The sequence below is a fragment of the Amia ocellicauda genome, chromosome 19 (assembly GCF_036373705.1).
Source record: "Amia ocellicauda isolate fAmiCal2 chromosome 19, fAmiCal2.hap1, whole genome shotgun sequence".
NCBI classification, from domain to species: domain Eukaryota; kingdom Metazoa; phylum Chordata; class Actinopteri; order Amiiformes; family Amiidae; genus Amia; species Amia ocellicauda.
The window spans coordinates 18,846,675-18,868,090 of NC_089868.1; the positions used below are offsets into that span (position 1 = coordinate 18,846,675).

General features: G+C 41.1%; 1 protein-coding gene across 1 annotated transcript; it reads left to right on the forward strand.

Annotated features, from left to right (window-relative positions):
- The first annotated feature begins 6,854 nt into the window (after positions 1–6,854).
- Positions 6,855–20,248, forward strand: lamc2 (laminin, gamma 2). Its single transcript, XM_066691972.1, has 22 exons — positions 6,855–7,299; positions 10,801–10,971; positions 12,023–12,143; positions 12,539–12,675; positions 12,761–12,883; positions 13,005–13,194; positions 13,337–13,449; positions 13,538–13,756; positions 13,903–14,079; positions 14,182–14,427; positions 14,709–14,845; positions 15,845–16,001; positions 16,391–16,596; positions 16,704–16,783; positions 16,862–16,999; positions 17,193–17,337; positions 17,583–17,732; positions 18,006–18,120; positions 18,378–18,574; positions 18,743–18,901; positions 19,075–19,174; positions 19,438–20,248. Exons 1-22 carry the CDS (start codon positions 7,221–7,223, stop codon positions 19,689–19,691), a joined length of 3,414 nt encoding a protein of 1,137 aa, XP_066548069.1. The 5' UTR covers positions 6,855–7,220; the 3' UTR covers positions 19,692–20,248.
- Positions 20,249–21,416: the final 1,168 nt, after the last annotated feature.

Consider the following 21,416-nt stretch of genomic DNA (forward strand, 5'->3'; position numbering starts at 1 on the left):
TTTTATTGTATTTTAATATTAATACAACAAATATTTGACCTAGAAGTCTGAAAATCCCTCTGATGGTTTACTTTAATGTTTTTTTTTTACTTCTCATGGATATTCATCTTGAGCTGGAAAAACAAAAACATTGCGCAACAGGGATCGTCTCCAGTAAAATATTTTGATTTGGGTTGCTACAGACACCTGAACTTCTTACTTTTTCCCTCACTGTAAAAAAAAAAAAAAAAATTGATCCCCTGCTGATTTTGTACGTTTTCCCACTGACAAAGAAATGATCAGTCTATAATTTTAATGGTCAGTGTATTTTAACAGTGAGAGACAGAATAACAACAAAAAAATCCACAAAAATGCAATTCAAAAAAGTTAAATTTATTTGCATGTTAATTAGGGACATAAGTATTTGACCCCTTCGACTTAGTACTTGGTGGCAAAACCCTTGTTGGCAATCACAGAGGTCAGATGTTTCTTGTAGTTGGCCACCAGGTTTGCACACATCTCAGGAGGGATTTTGTCCCACTCCTCTTTGCAGATCCTCTCCAAGTCATTAAGGTTTCGAGGCTGACGTTTGGCAACTCGAACCTTCAGCTCCCTCCACAGATTTTCTATGGGATTAAGGTCTGGAGACTGGCTAGGCCACTCCAGGACCTTAATGTGCTTCTTCTTGAGCCACTCCGTTGTTGCCTTGGCTGTGTGTTTTGGGTCATTGTCATGCTGGAATACCCATCCATGACCCATTTTCAATGCCCTGGCTGAGGGGGAAGGAGGTTCTCACCCAAGATTTGACGGTACATGGCCCCGTCCATCGTCCCTTTGATGCGGTGCAGTTGTCCTGTCCCCTTAGCAGAAAAACACCCCCAAAGCATAATGTTTCCACCTCCATGTTTGACGGTGGGGATGGTGTTCTTGGGGTCATTCCTCCTCCTCCAAACACGGCGAGTTGAGTTGATGCCAAAGAGCTCGATTTTGGTCTCATCTGACCACAACACTTTCACCCAGTTCTCCTCTGAATCATTCAGATGTTCATTGGCAAACTTCAGACGGGCCTGTACATGTGCTTTCTTGAGCAGGGGGACCTTGCGGGCGCTGCAGGATTTCAGTCCTTCACGGCGTAGTGTGTTACCAATTGTTTTCTTGGTGACTATGGTCCCAGCTGCCTTGAGATCATTAACAAGATCCTCCCGTGTAGTTCTGGGCTGATTCCTCACCGTTCTCATGATCATTGAAACTCCACGAGGTGAGATCTTGCATGGAGCCCCAGACCGAGGGAGACTGACAGTTATTTTGTGTTTCTTCCATTTGCGAATAATCGCACCAACTGTTGTCACCTTCTCACCAAGCTGCTTGGCAATGGTCTTGTAGCCCATTCCAGCCTTGTGTAGGTCTACAATTTTTGTCCCTCCCTTTAAGAGAGTGCTCCTAATCTCAGCTCGTTACCTGTATAAAAGACACCTGGGAGTCAGAAATCTTGCTGATTGATAGGGGATCAAATACTTATTTCCCTCATTAACATGCAAATCAATTTATAACTTTTTTGAAATGCATTTTTCTGAATTTTTTTGTTGTTATTCTGTCTCTCACTGCTAAAATACACCTACCATTAAAATTATAGACTGATCATTTCTTTGTCAGTGGGCAATCGTACAAAATCAGCAGGGGATCAAATCCTTTTTTCCCCCACTGTATATATAACAGTTATGCTGTAATCAGTTGGGACTGTTTTGTGGCCAGTTGAAACACGGACAAACCAGCATTGTATTTGGAGCAAGATATGATGCTAATGTAGGGGAAAATGTTATATCCTCTGTGGAGCATGGAGGTGTCAGTTTAGTTTTACTGCTGTTTTTCTCCTCCCATCCTGGTACCCTTATTAGAACTGAGGGGATGGGTGGATTCCAAAATATACCAGGATATTTACTTCAATTAACATTGTGCCCGTTGTCAAGAAGTCCAAGCTTGGTTGCAAATGGTCTCCAAATACCATAATCTACAACGATGGTGAACGGTTGAGAGAACAGGAAATCGATGTTAATGATTAGTGAACATGTTGTGAACATGTGTAACCCATGGTAACTGTCTAGAATGAATATTCCCAAAAACACAAAGTATTGCCTAACAATGAGCAGACGGAACAACAATCAGTCTATTAATTTGAATTACAGGACATTTCTAAGCTTTTCGATTTCAGCAATTTCACGTCTCAATTTTCTTTAAGGTTACAACCACTTCACAATACTTCTGGTCAAGGTCTTCACAAATTGCAGATTAATTTTTAGGCTGCAGCTGGGAGCAACGCAGGAGAAGGATCATTTCAGTAAATGAGAAAGAAAGAAGCTTTATTGTTGGGAAGCTACTTAATTCAGTCTTAAGAAATGTATAAAGATCCTTTATCCTCTTCCCAGAATTCTCAATGAATTTCCATTTCAGACCGGAAATGGCATTTTATTTTTTCCAGATTTAGGAAAAGAGATGTATGCTTTGCTGTTGTTGGTGGATTTGTAAATTTTATTTATTTATTTATTTATTTATTTATTTATTTATTTGATTGTGAAATTTAGCCATAAGCCCAACTTTCAACTAGTCCCTTTCAACACTTAAGTTTATTCAAGCTTATAATTTAAAAATAACTAAATCTTCCCTAGTCTATTCCTCACACTATGAAATGTATTCCTTACTAAACACAACTACATGTATAGATAGACCTTATTGTAAACTTAGACTTTGCTGTAAGTTAGTCTTATTGATAATGTCAACAATTTTGATGAGGTTGTATTGTACTGTAGAGAGAATTTAAAATAATGCCAACATTATGCAAACATGAGTTTTGGGTTTAGATATGGCATGTATGTTATGGCAGTCGTGTGCTACAGAAACTGCTAAAATTACTCTTCTGTGATGCACAAATGCATATGACTTCTGAAAAAAATGGCAACAAAGGAATCATTGCTTAGATCAGGGGTTCCCGATGTCTAGTGATGGAGGTCCAATTTCCGAAGGCTGCATTCAATGGGGGGCCACAGTAGAAGATTAACCACAGATGGAAACTAAATATGTCCCAATTCATACCTTTTTATTTCCTATACATTTCTGTTAGGGAACATTTATGAAATAGTTGTTTTTTTCATTATTTTCCCCCAAATTACAGATGCATTTTGTAACAGAAAATGTTCAGAAACTGTACAAAATATAGTCAAGTTCAGAAAGTGGTAGTTGAAGGTTGGCTTTGGGGGACCGCAGCACATCCTTGAGGGCCACATTTGCCCCCCGGTTGGGAACCCCTGGCTTAGATGTTAGTCATTTCCTTACAGTCTGTTGTTCCAGTTCAAAGACTCGTATTAAAATGAATTTGAATAAGATCATGTGAGATTTACAAGGAATGTGATCTAGTCAATACTAATTTAACTTCTCCCCAACAGGAAATGTGTTGAATGTTTATTTAATTATAATTGTGTCCATGTGACACTGCCCAGCTCAGATAGGCAGCGTGCCACAAGCAGGACCGACTAGACAGGAGCTAGTCACAGCTTAACCAACACGCCATAGAGCGGCCTTGCCTTATCAAGGTAAACATTACGAGTCCGTGACAGTTGTGTCTTGTAGCTGTATAATCAGAGAATTCAGATCTTTATTCAAGTTAAAATGCTTTTTCATGTCAAGAGAAGATGTATATTCTTATTTTTATAAATAAATAACCCTTAGATAGATGTATCCCTTGTTTATTTCCAGTGTCTGAATGTTTTTATCTATCTTGTGGTTAAGGAAGTGGAGGACCAGGTGAGCCTAAGGCCAAGGTGGGCCAGGATGAAAGGTGGTGAGCTAATCCAGTGAGGCATGGCTGAGGCCGGCTGGGAGGCTGACAGCTCAGCCTGCGTGTAACCGCATACCTGTCCCACCCTGCCGCCTCGCCCGCCCTGCGCCACGCTGCGTCAGTGCTCAGCCGGTTTACTCAGGCCGGTTTTGAAGGGCGAGGCGCGGCGGGGCGATAGCGATCTGAGGGAGCGAGCATGTGTTGGTGCAGAAAGAGCCTGGCGGTTTTCCTCAGACAGGCGTGATCAGGTTTCCACACAGACCTGCAGAACTCAGCCCCTCTGGCAGTGTTTTTCTTTTCTTTATCATCAGTGTTATTGTGATGATGTATTACCTCAGGAGAACTGTTCATGCCAATAATTAAACCACAAGGAAAACCTGGTTGCAAAGTTATTTGTTTCAGCACCTCAAGGTTTTAGATTTGCCAGGAGAGGGTTAAAATAAAGTGAAGTGGACTTTGGCTGAGTTTACATTTCAGATCCTAGTGATAGTCTCTATCTTTCTCTCTCACACACAAGTTAAGTATACAGCAGCTGACTGAATTTTAAATATATCTAAAAATTGCTTATTCTTAGGATATGTTTAAAAAATGTCACACATAGTGCCCTACGTAATGGACACGTGTAGCATGTTAGTCACATGTAGTCCAGATCTACATCTTGAAATATACAGATATATATTATTTAACCATTTAATGTGCCTATAACAGCTTCTCACTTTGCCATTTATATTCTGCTATGTCACTGAAATCCTTTTATGGTATAATGCTTCAGTATGAATGCATGTTATTGTTCATTTTTGGAGGAACATAGGGGGAGGGTTAGTAAAAGCCCCGGACAACATTCTGAAATTAGTAACTGTGTGAATCCCTTGTTGGGAAAAATGACAGAAATGCTGGAAACTGAGTGCTGGCTGATGCAGAGTGATCCAACAGAGGCTTGCAGCAACTTGTCTTGAAGGAGGTGTCCTCTTGATTTGGCATCTACACATTCCTTCGTTTAAAAACAATGGTTAGCAACGGGGAAAGTATATATGTCACATGAGAGCAAGCCACTGTACACGTGTTTTGGATTATGAGCAGTTATATAGTTAGTGTTTTTAATTCCGGGAGTACAACATACATTTTACCTGTTTACTGTTAAGTTACCAGCTCCCCACAGTCCCCAGTGACTTGGAGAACTTGGAAGAATATAAGTAAAGGATAATAATAACTCTGTGGCAAGAGGTTTATGATCACCGTGTTAGTAATGTCCTTCTTTGTTCAAACATGCTTTTCATAGTTTTATTCCACTGGGAATGTTTGATTAATCAGCAGATTAATTTGGGCCACAGACCGAGGAACCTCAGCCGTGTGGTGAACTTCTCTCAGGACCACAGACAGCAGCAAACTCCTCACCCCTCCAGGGCAATATTTTCATGTATCCTGTTTCTCACCAACATGGTATTCTGTTGATGAAATAGGCAATTCCACTGATGGCTTCTCTTGGTTACAGTAGATACAAATCAACAAAGGGAAAAAGGGTAGAACAGGAGCAATGTTTAAAGTACAAGAAACTGTGAAGCTAAACTCATTAGTCCCAATGTAATGGCAAACCAATGTCAATATGGACAAATTCTTTCTTTCTGGACAAAGTTTTACTGAGATGGTTCTCCACATGTTATGTTGTGTATTCCTTAATTTGTGTTCAGTGCTGCGCTATGCACTATAAATAACACTTTATGGTGACGAGGATATATGGAAGAGAAAAGTAATTTCAGGCAAAGAATGGTACTCGTATGAATTATTGAAGTGGGACTTGCCTAGTTTAATGTTGTCAAGCTTTGAGGGTGATTTGGATGAGAATGGCAAAGGAGCCATTGGGAACATTGTCATCTGAGACAAAAGCCTGTTGGATAAACCCCAGAGCCCTTCAGGGCCTCTTGATCGCTGGCAATGTTGTGCTGTGTCGGCGCTGCTGAGGTGAGGGTGCTAATTGCAATGCAGCTCACGGCTGGCACCAGAGCTCAGACACGTCACATCTCCTAATACAGTGATGCTATTAGCTATATTTACTACAGGTATCAATGTATAGGAGCCACCATACATACATATGTGCACCTCACTGTAAAATAGTAATCTGACCATTATTCGTGTGACTTCTGTCCTAGTTCTGTGTCCGCCTTTAAACTGTGTCCTATAACTACTCCTGCACACAGCTAACAAATATTTATTGGATCCTCTGTGGGCTTACATTTTTTAAATGAAAGTTTAAATGCTGCAGCAGATTGAACCAATACATACAAGGAAAAATGTGCATGTTTGCTAGTATAGCAGGAACAAAACAAACCAAAAATATTGCTGGGTATATTGTTAACTCCCACTTTCTTAGTGTGAAAATATGTGAAGAGGCTACCCCTTTCCTCTGGCTAGTGGTAGAGCATTCATTGACGCATTCATTGATACTGAAACAGGAAGGGATGGGCAAACAATGATTTGATCTAGAAACATTAGGAAGGCCTTGAGTGTGTTGGCTATAAAAATTGTTTAAGCCTTCTGTGCCATGAAATGAAATACCAAAAATATGGCTGACAGATTAGTACTCTGGTGGGCTCTGGCTTGGGGCCCTGGACCCAGACTGTGGCATTAACACTTCCAGGAGCAGGGCTGTCCCAAGGAACCCTAAAGAGCAAGAACATGGCCTCTCACTCAGAGCTAAATAGCAGATTGAAATCTAGCAGAATCATTTAAAGTTTAAAATATGAACTGTCTGGTTCATAAGTGAAAAAAACAAAAAAAAAGACACAGTCACTTTGTTTCAAATGGGACTAGGAACTTGGCCCTGATCCAGAGGCCAACGACATGACCAAAATATAGAAGAAAAGAAAGGATGTCAGAAATCCTTTCTGGAATTCAGCAGGGCTATAAAACGAAGAGAACTTTCTTCTTTATCTCTCACAAGGTATTTAATGCAGGCTTGGTATTCCCCACCCTTTCCACAGGCGGTACAAACTTGAATAGTCCGTGCGATCCCTGCCAGAAAACCAAGCTCTGTGCAGGCTGTAACACATGCAAGGAGCACTGCCCTTACAACTCTTATATTGTAGCTGGAGGTCTGTAATTTCATTATTTACGTAGCTCACTTTATTGTACAATAGCTCAGAGGGCTGGGTTTCTTAATCACCAAAAAATAAACTTCAGGTTAAAGTACACAGGGTTACCTGTAACATGTGTCAACATTAGTCATGAGGGAGTTCATATAAATCTCCAGCTGAGGATGCTACAGTAGAGCAGTGAACCAGGACGAGGGAGACAAGTCACATATCTGGACCTGGGGAGAAAGCACTTTGAATTAAAGGATAGTTTTGCTTTTTTATTAATCTTTTTTTTCCACTCCTGCTGCAAGTTTCAAGAACTTTAATTCAGGGACTACAACATGAGGACAGGGTGGATGATTTGGTCTGGGCTTCTCTTTCTCACCCTGCCAGCGGTGTTTGGCACCTTCCGATATGATCGTAAGTGTGTGATTCTTATTAATTTCCCCAATATGGATGGTTTCATGAGAAAATAACCTTAATATGTTTATAAAAAATAGACATTCAAATGGAAATAATTGTATCTCTTTGGGACAATGCTAACAACGAGTTTGGAAAAAACAACACTGATTTAAATACACACTGATAGAGGGAGGCAGTGATTGTCTACCTGGGATTGATGGGTTTTAATGAATGCTGTCAAGATTGTCCATGGTTCCAAGCTGACTTGTATATGTTTATGGTTCTGATTTAGCTAACTATAAGTTCTGTATTTGTCCAAATTGTCATAATAATTTTTTTACTTTGATGTTCTTGACAAATTGAATGGCTGGGCTTGTTCATTTTTAGATTAAAGGAAGACCACATACAACTAAATATTATTATTAATTCCAATCAAGTGTCATACTATAAAATGAAATAATAATAATAATAATAATAATAATAATAATAATGCTAATACAATTATCATCACTAATTATCACAATATGTAAGTTCAACCAGAAAAACAAAAACATTGAACTGAATCTTGATGTCATGTCTATTTATTGGTTGTTATTATCATTATTCTCCAAATTGACCTGTTCTCTCGGCAAACTTTTGAAATAGTTATATTTTTCTCTCTCTGTTAACTGAATTATATCAGTGATTTAACATAATCACATTAATGTCTTGTGAATGCAAAATGTAGATAGACAAACCAGAGCAAAGATTTGGTTATTTTATGATCACTATCTTCATATCGACCTGATGAAATTATGCCCCCCAAGAAAACACAGTATATATAATAATAATAATAATAATAATTAACACATTTATAAGGACAGATTTTGTAAGTGTTTCTATCTAGCTCAGTAACCATGCTGTGCGAGATGAAGGCAAATATTAATGATACATTCCAGCTTTATTTTGTTTTATATATGTTGCAGCACTGTGCCAAAATCAATTATGGACTTGAAATGCATAAATCTGTTGTAACAAGCTGCTTCACTACAGCTCAGCGTGCCGAGTGCCGTGATCCAAGGCAATTTGTGTTCTTCTGGCACAATCCTGCTATGTAGGCTGAACCACAGACACACCAATCAACTCTCTTCTAGAGCCGTGCCAGTTTGGTCAACTTCTTGGCCGGCTCCCATAGTTTATTTATTTTGCAACACTAATTACACAGTTATCTTGTAATTATGATTTTCTTAATATGAAATTGAAAGCCTTTCATATGAAATCAATCACTATCATTTTAATCAAATTAGGTACTTCATGTCTAGTTAACAGTTTTATTGCATGTGTCAGATGTTACTTACTTTGCCAATCCTCTGAAAAGGTTTAGCTCCACAATATATTCACTTTGTTTTTGGAATCAAACACATTTAGGCTTTGAAAGATAATAGTCATTCAGGTTATACTTCGACGAGTTCGTCAGGGAATATGTCTAAAGACGAAGACAAAAAGTTGTTCAACATATTTTTTGATTGCTTGATTGTCTTAGTTTAATCAAATGACTATTTTCCTTAATGTCTCCCATGGGAAATTTCAAATCTGTCAGATAGAGATCTTTAAGAACCCAAATATATTCTTATATTCCATGCTACGTTGCTCCACACAAGCTTTGACAATAGTTCAAGCTGCAGTTGTTGTGTAAGGGGTGCTCGAGGGAAAGACTCACGTGTTAGCAGGCCCAACAAATGAAATAATTCTATACACAAGCGATCATGCCAGTAGAGACTAATCAGACAAGGGAGGGTGGCACGATCTCTTTATGAAAGATGTTAGAAGGTAATTGCTCATTGGGTTTGGTCCAAAAACACCAACAAGATACATAAGTTAAACCCCAGATTGAGCCTCAGGTCATCGTACCACCCAGGAAACGCTCTTATTGGGATTGTGGGACAGAGCACAATGGGAAGGCACTGCTCTTGTTAGGACACGAGGTCTCGGATAAAAGGCAGATCCCTTTGAAGTTCTGAACGTTGGAAAAGCAACTTTTTGCCCATTTACCTTCATGACAAAAGCTCTCTCTCTCGGATATCTCCTCCCACCTTCAGCTCTCCTGAACCCATGGCCCTTGGTCGGGGTCTGGATTCGGACACATGCTTCAGCTTATACTGGGCTTTCATTGGCTTGGATCACTGAGTCTGCGGTCCTGTTTTTTTTTTTTAAGATAAAACAATCTTGCAAAGCATTGCACAATACAGAGGGCATTTTTTTTACCCCTAAATGTTGATTGACATGCTCTACTTAAATATGTGGACGTTTTCAGGTAGCATCTTGTCTCCTCCTATTTAGATCAAATCAAACTATTAAATGGTTCAAGTATCTTCGGGTGAGACCAGTCTTGCTTTCTTAAACTGGCACCACCATCGAGTTATTACGAGGGTGTTGTTACTGTGTCTTTATGTGGGATTTTGCACTTAAGGAACTAGCTGCTTGAGCTGACAGTATGTTTTTGACTCTGAACAATGTATTTAAGCTAAACCAGAGGCTTACATTGCTTGACAATGCCTAGGATGTCTTACACACAAATATTAAAGCCCTTGAGTTGGGGTGCAGATCTCCTCAGAGGGGATTTGGAAATGTCACTGCCCAAGTGGCCAGACAAGTGCAGGCCTGCGTGTGGTCTCTCAAACAGGGCTGTGAGTCAGCTGTGGTGCCCTACAGTCAAGAGGGAATGTCTTGTGTGTCAACACAGTCAAGGCAGACGTTACCTTTATTCACCGGAATTTGAGTTTTATCAAAAAGAGCAAAGGGACCAGTTTTGTGTTTTGACATGCACTTTTGAGAGTTAACTATGGAAGTGCATTGTAAGAGCAAATCTTTCAATACCAACTATTCTGTTTTCAGTGTGCTAGCTGTGACTTTGAATCGTTTATTCCCCTCCCCGTAATAATAAGTACTTTATGCAAGAGGCTATTTTGTAGATTTAATGAAACTTGACTTTAAGCACGTTGATTGACCCATATCAACTTTTAATTGTACTTTTAATAAACATACATTTACAGAGAAGGTCTCAAATTAAAAAATACGAAATATTTCACAAGATCAGTAATTGGGCTATTACTGAAATCATTTTACATAGAAGTACACGTTCTTTCTTAGCTGAGGAAAGTCGGGGCATAGTGTAAAGAACCATTATTCGTGTATAGGAAAGGCTCAGGCCTGGATTGAATCAGATGTTTGATCCACATTCCAGTTGTGTGCTACAAACACTTGAAAGTCGCTTTTTGAGTGCTGCAGGCTTCTTGTTTTTACTTAATTGAAACCTGCCATAGTGTCATTTGCAATTGTGTTATGAATACAAGTTTTTATTTAATATGTTTATTAGTCTTGGCAGTTTGAGGCACAAAATTAGGGATAGTGTTTACACAGTGTGAAAGCATAGATGGAGAACTCAAGGGTGTCAGAGAAAAACTTTTGCCAGGAAACTGGGAAATTGAAGTAATGGTTTCAAAGCTTTCCATTCTAACTGAGGGCATTTTTGTTTTGCAGCTGATTGTAATTGCAATGGCAAGGCTGTTCAGTGTGCCAGGGACTCGGAGGGGCAGCGCTGTTTGAACTGCATCGATAACACCGATGGCCGCAATTGTGAGAGGTGTAAATCAGGCTACTTCCAGCAGAGGGCTGGGGACAGATGTCACGCCTGTAGCTGCAATCCCTTGGGTAAGTTGAACAAAACGTGCTTATCTTTTGTAGGCAAGTTATGATCCCTTTTTAATCTGATCTCCTTTAGTTTTACCCAAGAATCCTAATGAAAGTTCCTCTGCTGAGCTCCATAAACACATTTTTCACTGAGGAAATCAAGAGTAGACATGAGCTATAGGATATGATGCACAAGGGCTTTCACTAATGTCTTTAATTGCCCTCATTGCAGCGAAAACGTTCTGTACATATAAAGAATGAAAATAACCTGTTTGCAAGACTTTAATTGGCATTTAACATGTTGAGGAGGTAATGCATTGTGACTGAGTGCTTGCATTCTGGAAATTCTCCATGTTATTATGAATCTCTTTGCTGCTTATAGACAGGATAGAACATAGGCAACTATGTTTATAGACCAAAAAAACAATGGCAAATATGTCTCCTTGTGGATAGAGACCAAAGTCAATATTGTGTTTAATTACTAGCTGCCCCTGGGTAGGGAGGTGGCTGGGCTGTGTTGATGTGGCAGGTTGACCTGTACCTCATGCCGTCAAAATCCTGTTTGAAATGCTTTCAGTGCTTCATCACAAACCACAAACACAGTTTCATCTAACGCAGAACAGTTTATCTTTGCTAATTTTAACCTGTATCCCAACACCTATATCGCACAATATATACCTAACAGATCTGTTGAGTCATCAGCTGATCTCACCCTAGACAAATATACGGTGACTGGGACAGCACCTGGTCGTAGGACTGTCTGCACTGTGATGCAGGCAGGAGACGTGCTGGTCAATCCAGAGTAGATTGGTTCTCTATGTGTTGTGTGTCGTGAACAAGTTTACAAACTAGATTCTCTATTGGCATCTAAACAAAACAATCAAATGTATTAACTATTCAAAGGAAGCATTGGATTAATGTTAAGCTCAACAACCAGCAAGAAAGTGAAAAGCAATGAGCTTGGTCAGAACAAAAGCAGATTTTTAGAACTTACTTGTATCCGATGTATACATTGTAAATTAAGAAGTCCATGTCTCAATAACAACAACATATTCTGTGTTGCTCAATTCAGGATCGGTGAGCTCAGAGTGCGACAGCTACGGCCGCTGCAGCTGCCGGCCCGGGGTAGAGGGGGACAAGTGTGAGCGCTGCCAGTCCGGGGCCCTGGTCACGCACGCTGGCTGTGCCCAGAGGTGAGACTGGTCCATAACACACATAGCACTCAGTACGAATGATCACTCCTTAGTATGTAATCTGTCACTTTTCATTTCATTCACTTTCATCTCAGTGAATTTCAGGTCTTTGGTTTCGTTTAACTGACAGATCACAAGCCTTTAATTATTTCTCCTTTGAATCTTTAGATGTTTGGACCTTTTTCATCAAAGCGTAGATAATACTTAATGTGGATTTTTGTGTTATTATTAATTTCATATGCATTCTAAACCTTATCATATGAAATGATAGCATTAGTGACATAAGGAAGACATGAAAATGTGTTTTAACTGTGTTATAACCAGAAGTAGGGCCAATGTAAAGTTTTAAGATGGATCCAATATATACTGAAGCTTTTTGCCTTTTCTTTCTGCAGATGTAAGTCGCGTGTCAATGGCCAGCTAACTGATAACCGCTCTGAATGCATGGCGTGCTTCTGTTATGGACACTCCACACAATGTACGTCAGCAGAAGGGTTCACAGCTCACGCCATCACATCCACTTTTGAAAATAGTAAGTCATAATCCCCCCCACACACACATGTGTTACCCGGTGTTGAAGGGTGATTTGTGAGTGACCTTTGTCCTGCTGTCTCCAGGTTCTGACGGATGGCGGGCAGCCTATCAGCAGGGTTCAAAAGTACACTTCGGCTGGTCCCATAAACACAGAGACATTGAAGTGGTTTCCAGGGATGCCATCCCAGTGTACCTGTATGCTCCAGGTGAGTAAAGCCACAGAGGACAGTTGAGGGGGAGAGACACACAGCACCTAGAACTTTAACATGTTAATAGTGAACAGCAAGTTTAATATTAATGCGTCGCCTGCTTTCCTGTGTTGAACAGACAAGTTCTTGGGGAACCAGGTTCTGAGCTACAGCCAGAACTTCTCCTTCGCTTTAAGAGTGGACAGAGGACGCCACCAGCCATCACCATTGGACTTGGTGCTGGAGGGCGGAGGACTGCGGGTGTCGGCACCGCTGGCTGATCTGGGGAAGATCCTGCCTTGTGGTCAGAAGAACCTGTACACCTTCAGGTAAGAGATGGCCAACTGTACGACCTGAAAGCCAAACCTCATTCTACTTAGGACACCGACCAATTGGACGTATGTAGATTTCTAAATATGTTTTGAGTTGATGCTCTGTACTAATTCAAGTTCTTTTTCATCAACACTACAGACTTGATGAACAAGCAGACAGCAAATGGCAGCCACGGCTCTCCGCTCTCCAGTTCCAGACACTTCTTCAGAACCTAACCGCCATAAAGATCAGGGGGACTTATGGGGAAAACAGTAAGTGCTGGAGTGAATTTGAGTATCTGGTCTGTTCTTCTCCAGCCTTAGATGTCTGAATTATTTGACTGTGTGGCTCTGGTTTCAGGCCGGGGTTACCTGGATGATGTGAAGCTGATGTCAGCTCTCCGCGGCGGGCCTGGGGTCCCAGTCTTGTGGGTAGAGAAGTGTAACTGCCCCCCAGGGTACGAGGGGCAGTTCTGTGAGACATGTGCCCCGGGGTACAAGAGGAATTCCCCCAGCAGTGGCCCCTTCAGTGCGTGTGTGCCCTGCGACTGCAGAGGAGGCAGCTGTGACCCTGAGACAGGTGAGCAACATCCCTGCACGCACGACGGACAAAGCCAGCAGCGTTTCACAGAAGTATTCATGCAGGGTTTTAGAGCATTAGATTGAACTCATTACATCACCTGTCAGGCATGTGACTACCTTGGTGACACATTTATCTTGTTACAGGAGACTGCTACTCTGGTGACGAGAACCGAGGAGATGAGCCGTGCCCCGTTGGTTACTACAACAACCCTCTGAACCCCAGTACCTGCCTTCCCTGCCCATGTGCCCGAGGCGTCAGCTGTTCATTACCTCCTGGCACACTGAATGTGAAGTGCAGCCGGTGCTCTCCGGGAATCACAGGTAACTCGAACGCCAAGCCTAGAAAGTAAACATACATCACAAAAACAAACGGAATCAAAAGACGCCGGGGCTGCAGGACTCTGAACACGTGTTCCCTGGCAGGTGCGCTCTGTGACATGTGTGAAGATGGCTTCTACGGCGACCCCCTGGGTAAGAACGGGCCTGTCCGACCGTGCCAGCGCTGCCAGTGCAACGGAAAGATCGACATCAATTCTGTGGGCAACTGCGACCGGCTGACCGGAGAGTGCCTCAAGTGCCTGTACAACACAACCGGCTTCTACTGTGAGCAGTGCATGGAGGGCTTCTTCAGGAGAGCTTTTCTGATCGACCCGGCTCAGATCTGCACACGTAAGGGCGTCTCCCCATGGTTTCTGTCTCCTCCCTGAGCAATCCACAGAATTACTAATCACTTACTTAAGCCTTCACCTCGAAAAGACTTGATTTATAAGAAATTATATCTTTATTTCTCAAGCGTTAACTCAAGGGTGATAGAAACACATTTTCTTAGTAACTAGGAACCTGTCTGTCGGCAACAGAAGTTTAAACACAACATACGGGTAAACCATCACTTTGTAAACATGTAGGTATTTGTTTTTCAAAACTCTTCTGCGCTCTTCTATGCACTACAGCTTGCAACTGCAGCCCCCTGGGGTCTCGGTCCAACACATGCAACACTGCTGGTCAGTGTCAATGCAGAGAGGGCTTTGAGGGACTCAAATGTGAGCGGACTACATGCCCAGCCTGCTACGACCAAGTGAAATACCAGGTAGGGCATTGGCATCCAGCAGAACTGCAGTCTCCTTACAGGGAAGCTTATTGTGAATTTTGAAGACTGTCTATACCTGTAATATGAATTAACAAAGAGTGTAATATATCTGATTCTTTACATCCTGTTTTATTCAATATGTAAATGTTTCAGAAAACATTTTGTTTGGCAAGTGAAGATATTATCATTATAATCTGTGCAAGTGAAGATATCTGCATAAAAACATCATAGCAGATATCTCTAAACTTATCTTAATTATCTTAATTAATCTTAATTATTTTCTGTTGGTGCAGTGATAAACCTATTGCCTTTATTTTGGTGTGCTGGTTGTTTGACATTTGATGCCAGACTGGAATCTCTCTAGTCTAGACACAACAATTCTGGCTCAAGCCTGGCCAGTGTGGTAATGTCTGTGAAGCTGTAATAGCCAGTGTGCTGCGGCAGCTGATCGTTTAGTGGATCTTCAGTTAACTTTCCATCCTTTCTGAAAAGTCTTGCGATATCAGTGCTAAAAAAACATGACACTTGAAAGCCTAGAAAATGCCATATTTCTGTCAATCTGTTGTGTACCACTAAACAGTACAGGCTTTGATTTAAGGCAGGTGTGCAGACCTTATAGTCTTTGATCTAATTCATGTTTTCAAAGACAAGGACATGAGCTTTATTTTCTCTTTTTACAGCCCAAGAAAAAGTGAAATACAGTGAGTTGTAAAACCAAAGTAAAAACCAAGACTTGTAGCTGTAATTGCTGCCAAAGGTGCTTCCACCAAATAATGAGTTGAGGGGTCTGAAAACGTATGCAACTGACATATGACATTTACTGTAATTCACCTTACCCTTAAAAAGTCAAGTTATGAAAAAAATATTAAGTTAAAAAACATGTATGGATTATTTTGCAATTTCACAAAATGGGAGACCATAGGAAGGGTGTGAGTACTTTTGCAGGGCACTGTACAAGCAGGAGTTAATGCTGAATTCTGTATTTTGTTTCTTCTCCAGATCGAGAGATACTCAAATAAACTGAGGGACGTGGAAATGCTGTTTAAAAAAATCGAAAGTGGCAACATGCCAGTAAATAATGCAGAAATGGAAAGGGCTCTCAGAACAGCAGAGAGAGCTGTTGCAGAAATGGAGAAAGACACTGCACAATTAACAGGCAAGTTGCTTTTATTTGGTGGATTTTTGAAGGATAATATTTGTATCATAGTATCATATTTAACTTTTGAACACTATGTATGAAGAATAATTCTGAGGATACAGAAAGCTCAGTAAAGCAGTGTTTGTGTGAAGTTATTAGACAAAAAGGGCCCATTTAAGTACAATTTTAATTTATGATTCACAGATGATGATGATGATGTTTTTAAACGCCGGTTGTTACAAAAACACGATGGAAACATGGCTCCCTCTGCTGGCCTCTTACAATGTAGTGCGCCTCAATGAGATTTAGTTTCACATTTCAACACACCTGTGTGGGACTGCTTAGGCCTCCTGACTAATTGTACAGAAATATTAAGTACCCCCCCCCCCACCTATTTTCTTTCTTAGGTTTGGGGACAGACCTGCAGACTCGTTTAGCTAACGTAAAGAGCAGGCAGTCCAGTCAGTCCAGAACCCTGCAGGCCGTCTCTCAGACCACGGACAACATGAACACGCAGGCCCGGCAGTACCAGGGTCAGGTGTCCGACATAAAGCAGCTGATCAGTGAGGCCAGGAGGATACTTGAGAAAACCAAAACTGAAATGAGAAAAATAGTAAGCATTCTGAAATTCTTTATTTTCTCTTATTTACACTGTTTATAGGTTTGCTTCTCTGTTAAAATCTGCACAGAAAAACCCAATCTTTCTGGTTCGCTTTGCAGGAAATCCCATCAGCGGACATTCAGCCGGGCACAAACAGTCTGTCAGGCCTGGCCATCAAAGCCACCACATTGGCAGATAAGTGAGTAGCCATCTTCCACGCTATCTATATCTGAAAAATGGAAGAAAGTGCACAGCTTACAAGTGTTGTACTTCACAGGCACCGGGAGGATGCGGCGACCATTGAACAATTAGCCAAAGGCAGTCTGTCCGATGCAGACAAAGCCCTGACGCTGATGCGATCTGTGATCAATGGAGAGAATACGGTTACAGGTGTTATTGGAGACCTGAGAACAAGGTAAGCGGGTTCAATAACGAGAGACACAGATTCTCCAAGTGCATGCCAGTTAAACCTCCTTCTTTCTGGATTCTGGAGACCCGAATCTCCTACATCTAATGTAAAACGAGAATTGTACGTTAGATATTGTGTCTAATGGAGACTGAATCGGCAGCACAAAAGATCTGATGTTGTTACGTTTTGCTCAACACAGGTATAACAAAGATGTGGATAAAGTCAAAGAGATGGACAATCAGGCGGCCAGTGTGAGTTACGCTGCCGGAGAGGAAAGCAAGACGGCAGCAGACGCTTTGAGACAGATCTCCGCTTTGGGATTGCGTATTCCTGACGCAGACAAGGTATGCCACTTCATTCACTCAGTTTTCATTCTCACGGACAACCGCTTTATAAAGCACATAGTATTGCCAACGTTGGGCCATATTTATGTTGGGAGCATTGTTATATAATCTTCTGTAGGCCAGCCTTATTCAAGTTAATACTCCTAAATCAAATCTGCAATAGTGTTGGTGTGATCTTTTGGACTTATGTACAGATCGTGCAGATTGTATGCGTCTCATATGCTCTTGTTCTTGTCGGATGTCAGGGGCAGATTGAACAGCTGATGAGCGATGCAGACGGTCTTCGCCGCACCGCCGAGCGCAGTCTCTCTGGCTACCAGAACTTCCAGGACGGTGTCAAAGACGCCCGATCTCAGGCGGAGGATCTCCTGCTGAAGGGAAGAGCTGCACAACAGGTAGGAACCACCACACCACTACAGGAAGACAGCTCTGCGTATCTGTCTCTACATGTCACCATACAGACTCGGAAAGGGTGGATAAATTGTGCTCTTGATATTAGATTTTGTGCCCTCTATTGGACTTAGTTTCCAACAATTCGACGACAGTGATTGTAAATTGTGCTGGTGCTTGTCTTGTTCACATGTATTTAAACTAATAGAGATATATTTTTGGAATGGGAGCTTATCATGCTGAAACACTATTCATGACTTGGCATTTTGTTCTTGCAGATCCCTGATAAGCTGCTAGCAAGAGCGAACGCTGCCAAGGCTAAAGCAGCTGCCTCTCTGACAGGCATCCAGATGAATGTTAATGGAGTGGAGGATGTGCTGGGCAAGCTGAAAGGTAGGGGCGGCCCTAATCAGAGTTAGAGATACTTGAAGGTTGGGAGGGGAACAGCACCGTCATCTGTTGTCATAAAAAATGATAATAAACGACACTGCTTGGCTATTAAAGCTAACATGGAATCTGTGTACATATACAACAGTAGGTTTATGATAATATCTCAACAAGCAACAATGTCTTTCTTGAGTTTGACCAGTTCTCAGATCAATGCACATCTTCGGCAAACTGCTGACTGTAAACTTTTGTTTCTTCCGAAGGGTTTGATGGCCAGATTAACACCAACAAGGCCGAAGCCGACATAGCCATGAACAGAATCCCTTTCATCAGCAACATCATTGGAGACGCGGTTCAGGCCAACACCCAGACGGAGTCGATCCTGGACGCCACTGACGATGCCATAAACAAAGTGATGCTGAAAGTCGGTGAACTGGGAGACGTTGTGGATCGCATGGAGGTATGATGATGAATGCATCACCTCAGGAACTCGCAATTAAACACATTTTTTCAGCAATATTGTGAAAATACATTTGCATTATATCTGAGTAAACATTAAAAAATGCTTCATTAACTGCTCTTTAGTTGCTCTATTTTGAATTGAATGAACGATCGTTTTCTTTCTCAGGGAGCTCGAGACACTCTCAGAGCCTCGACCGGCTTATTGAGGGACGCCACCAACTTCAGAAATGACCTGAATGATTTGAAGACCCAGTCGTTAGCCGTCACAAGGGATCTGAACACAGAGAGAACTAAAGCTAACCAGGATAACCAGAAGGCAAAACAGGTACGGGATGCTCCGGTTCAGAAACAAAGTCAACCCTCTGGTCAACCAAAATGAGCTTAGTGCCCTCTGGTGTTACGATTCAGTCATTCTTGTTCTGTTTTGATTCGATTACGGGAGGAAAAGGAACAACAGGAACGAAAACATATATATATTTTTTTTTCTTTATTTTTTAGGTTACAAAAGAGGCATCTGCAGCCTATGACAAAGCTGTAAGAGCGAAGGACGCTGTGGGAGACACACTGCTCACGATCAAGAACCTCCTGAATGCCTTTGGTATGTACAGTCCAGAATACCTGAAGATACTCTATACGGTGAAAGAGGTCAAAGTTGTGTAGCACAGAAGAAGCACCTTGTGGTTCAGTTTATTACCTGGCAAATCTATCTCCGAAAAAGTTAACAGATGCCACATAACATGAAGTTTATGTTCTCTGTCCAATTTAAATATGTTTTCAGTTTCTGAGACACTCCCTAAAGAGGTCTGTGAGTTTCTGTAGGGCTGTTCGTGACCTTTACATAATTTCTCCTTCCCCTCTCAGACCAGCCGGGCAGGATTGATGAGACCAAGCTGACAAAGCTGGAGGAATCGCTAGCCGATGCCTCATCAAAAGTCAACGGTCAGCTTAAACCCCGACTGCAGCAACTGGAGCAAATGGAAGCCAGACAGCGGGAGAGAATCAACGGCCTCAACCAAGACATTGACACCATCCTGTTGGATATTGCAAACTTGGAGCTCATCCAGAAAACAATCCCTGAAGGATGCTACAACTCGCCACCCATTGAGAGACCGTAAAGACATATTTATTCAAGAGTAGAGCAGGATTAGTTCATTCCCACTATTTTCCAGAGATCCCATGATGCACTGCTGCACTGGATGAACTATGAGTTCATTTTGACTTCGGCTTTCCAGAGTTAGTATCAAGCGTGTTTGAAGTTACCTGTGGAGAGATTAGCTCAAGTTCAGACACACACCACCTTCTCCTGATGCACTGTAATGTAATAGGATAAAAATGTTCAGGAAATAAGAAATATCCTAAATGTTCGTAAATACAAATTAAGTGATACTAAGGATACTATTATTTAATATATATATATATATATATATATATATATATATATATATATATATATATATATATATATATATATAAAATACAGAAGACAAACAAATAGAATAATGTAATGTTTCTGATGCATTATACCGAGACCTATGCTGTAAAGATACAGAATCGCCAAAAAGTATTTGCTATCTGTTACTTCAGTAGTTTAAGATGGATGATTTTTGTCATTGCTATGTTGTGTGAATGATAATTGTTTTTTAAATTAAAAGTTGTCATTATTTGCAAAGAACGTGGAGCAACTTCTGTCCCTCATGATATTATCACTCCCTTCAGTTGAAAATTATGTTTGGCTGATTTATTTAAACAGATTGCTGATTAAATGTATTGCTCATTTATAATATTTCTTAGTTTGTTGAACACTAATCTAGAGAAAATTAGAAACAGATTTTAGTTCTTTGAACCAAATTAAGATTGTGTGTGTAAATATTGGACTGTCATTCCATGGTTTTATATGGCCTTGATGGACGGCTATTGTTTTTATCTGCTTGTGTTTGAATTTACTGGAATCTAACACTTTTCTGTAGTCCAAATTACTGCTCAACAAATTCTAAAATGGTATTATGGATAAATAAGTATGGTTTAATATAAGAAACATCTTATATTAAATTACAATATTCTATGTACGGCGTAGTGGGGCGAGCTGTACTTGATTACGCTTGTTGGGGGACTAACTCCTCTTGCGTATCAGTGTAGGAATATGCCATATGCAACGAGAGCGCTAGTGCCACATAATGTTATAATCTGTGTGAGCTGTGGCCCTGTCTGTTTGTGCTGCAAGGGATTGTTCCATGTTATATATCAACCATAAAAACCTGGGCACTTGAACCCTGTTTCACCAGAGGCACAATTCTAATTGAAAACTGAGGTGAAATGTTATATATTCTCTGGTAACTCAATGGATCATTTGAGAATATATTACCTACCTGTGGAAATAAACATAAATCCAACAAGCTTTCATAAATAGTGGAAGTCAATACATGAATTATTCAATGATCATATTTTCCCTTAACACCTTTTCATGCTGACATGGTATATAATCTCCTACCAGACTAGACACTGCTGTCGGCTCCTCGAGGGCCTGATGGTGATGTTCAGAGGCAATGGTCTGCCCCGGTCGGTGTTGCGCTTATCCAGTAGAGCCTGGTGGTGGGCTCCTGGGTTGAGATGGGTGCGGGTTGCTGTTTTTCCCTGTGCCCTTTTCCATTTAATCATCATGTGTTCTTAACAGGCTAGCACCTCTGAGCAGGTCATGCAGTAACCCCTCGCCCTTTGCGTAGTACTCTCGACTTGAAAGATAATGTCAGGCTGTGAATGCAACCCTGGTTATCTGAAAAAGAGAACATTATCTAAAGACTGCTAGGTGGAGCGGGAGTTTTTGACTTCTGGCAAAAAGTGGA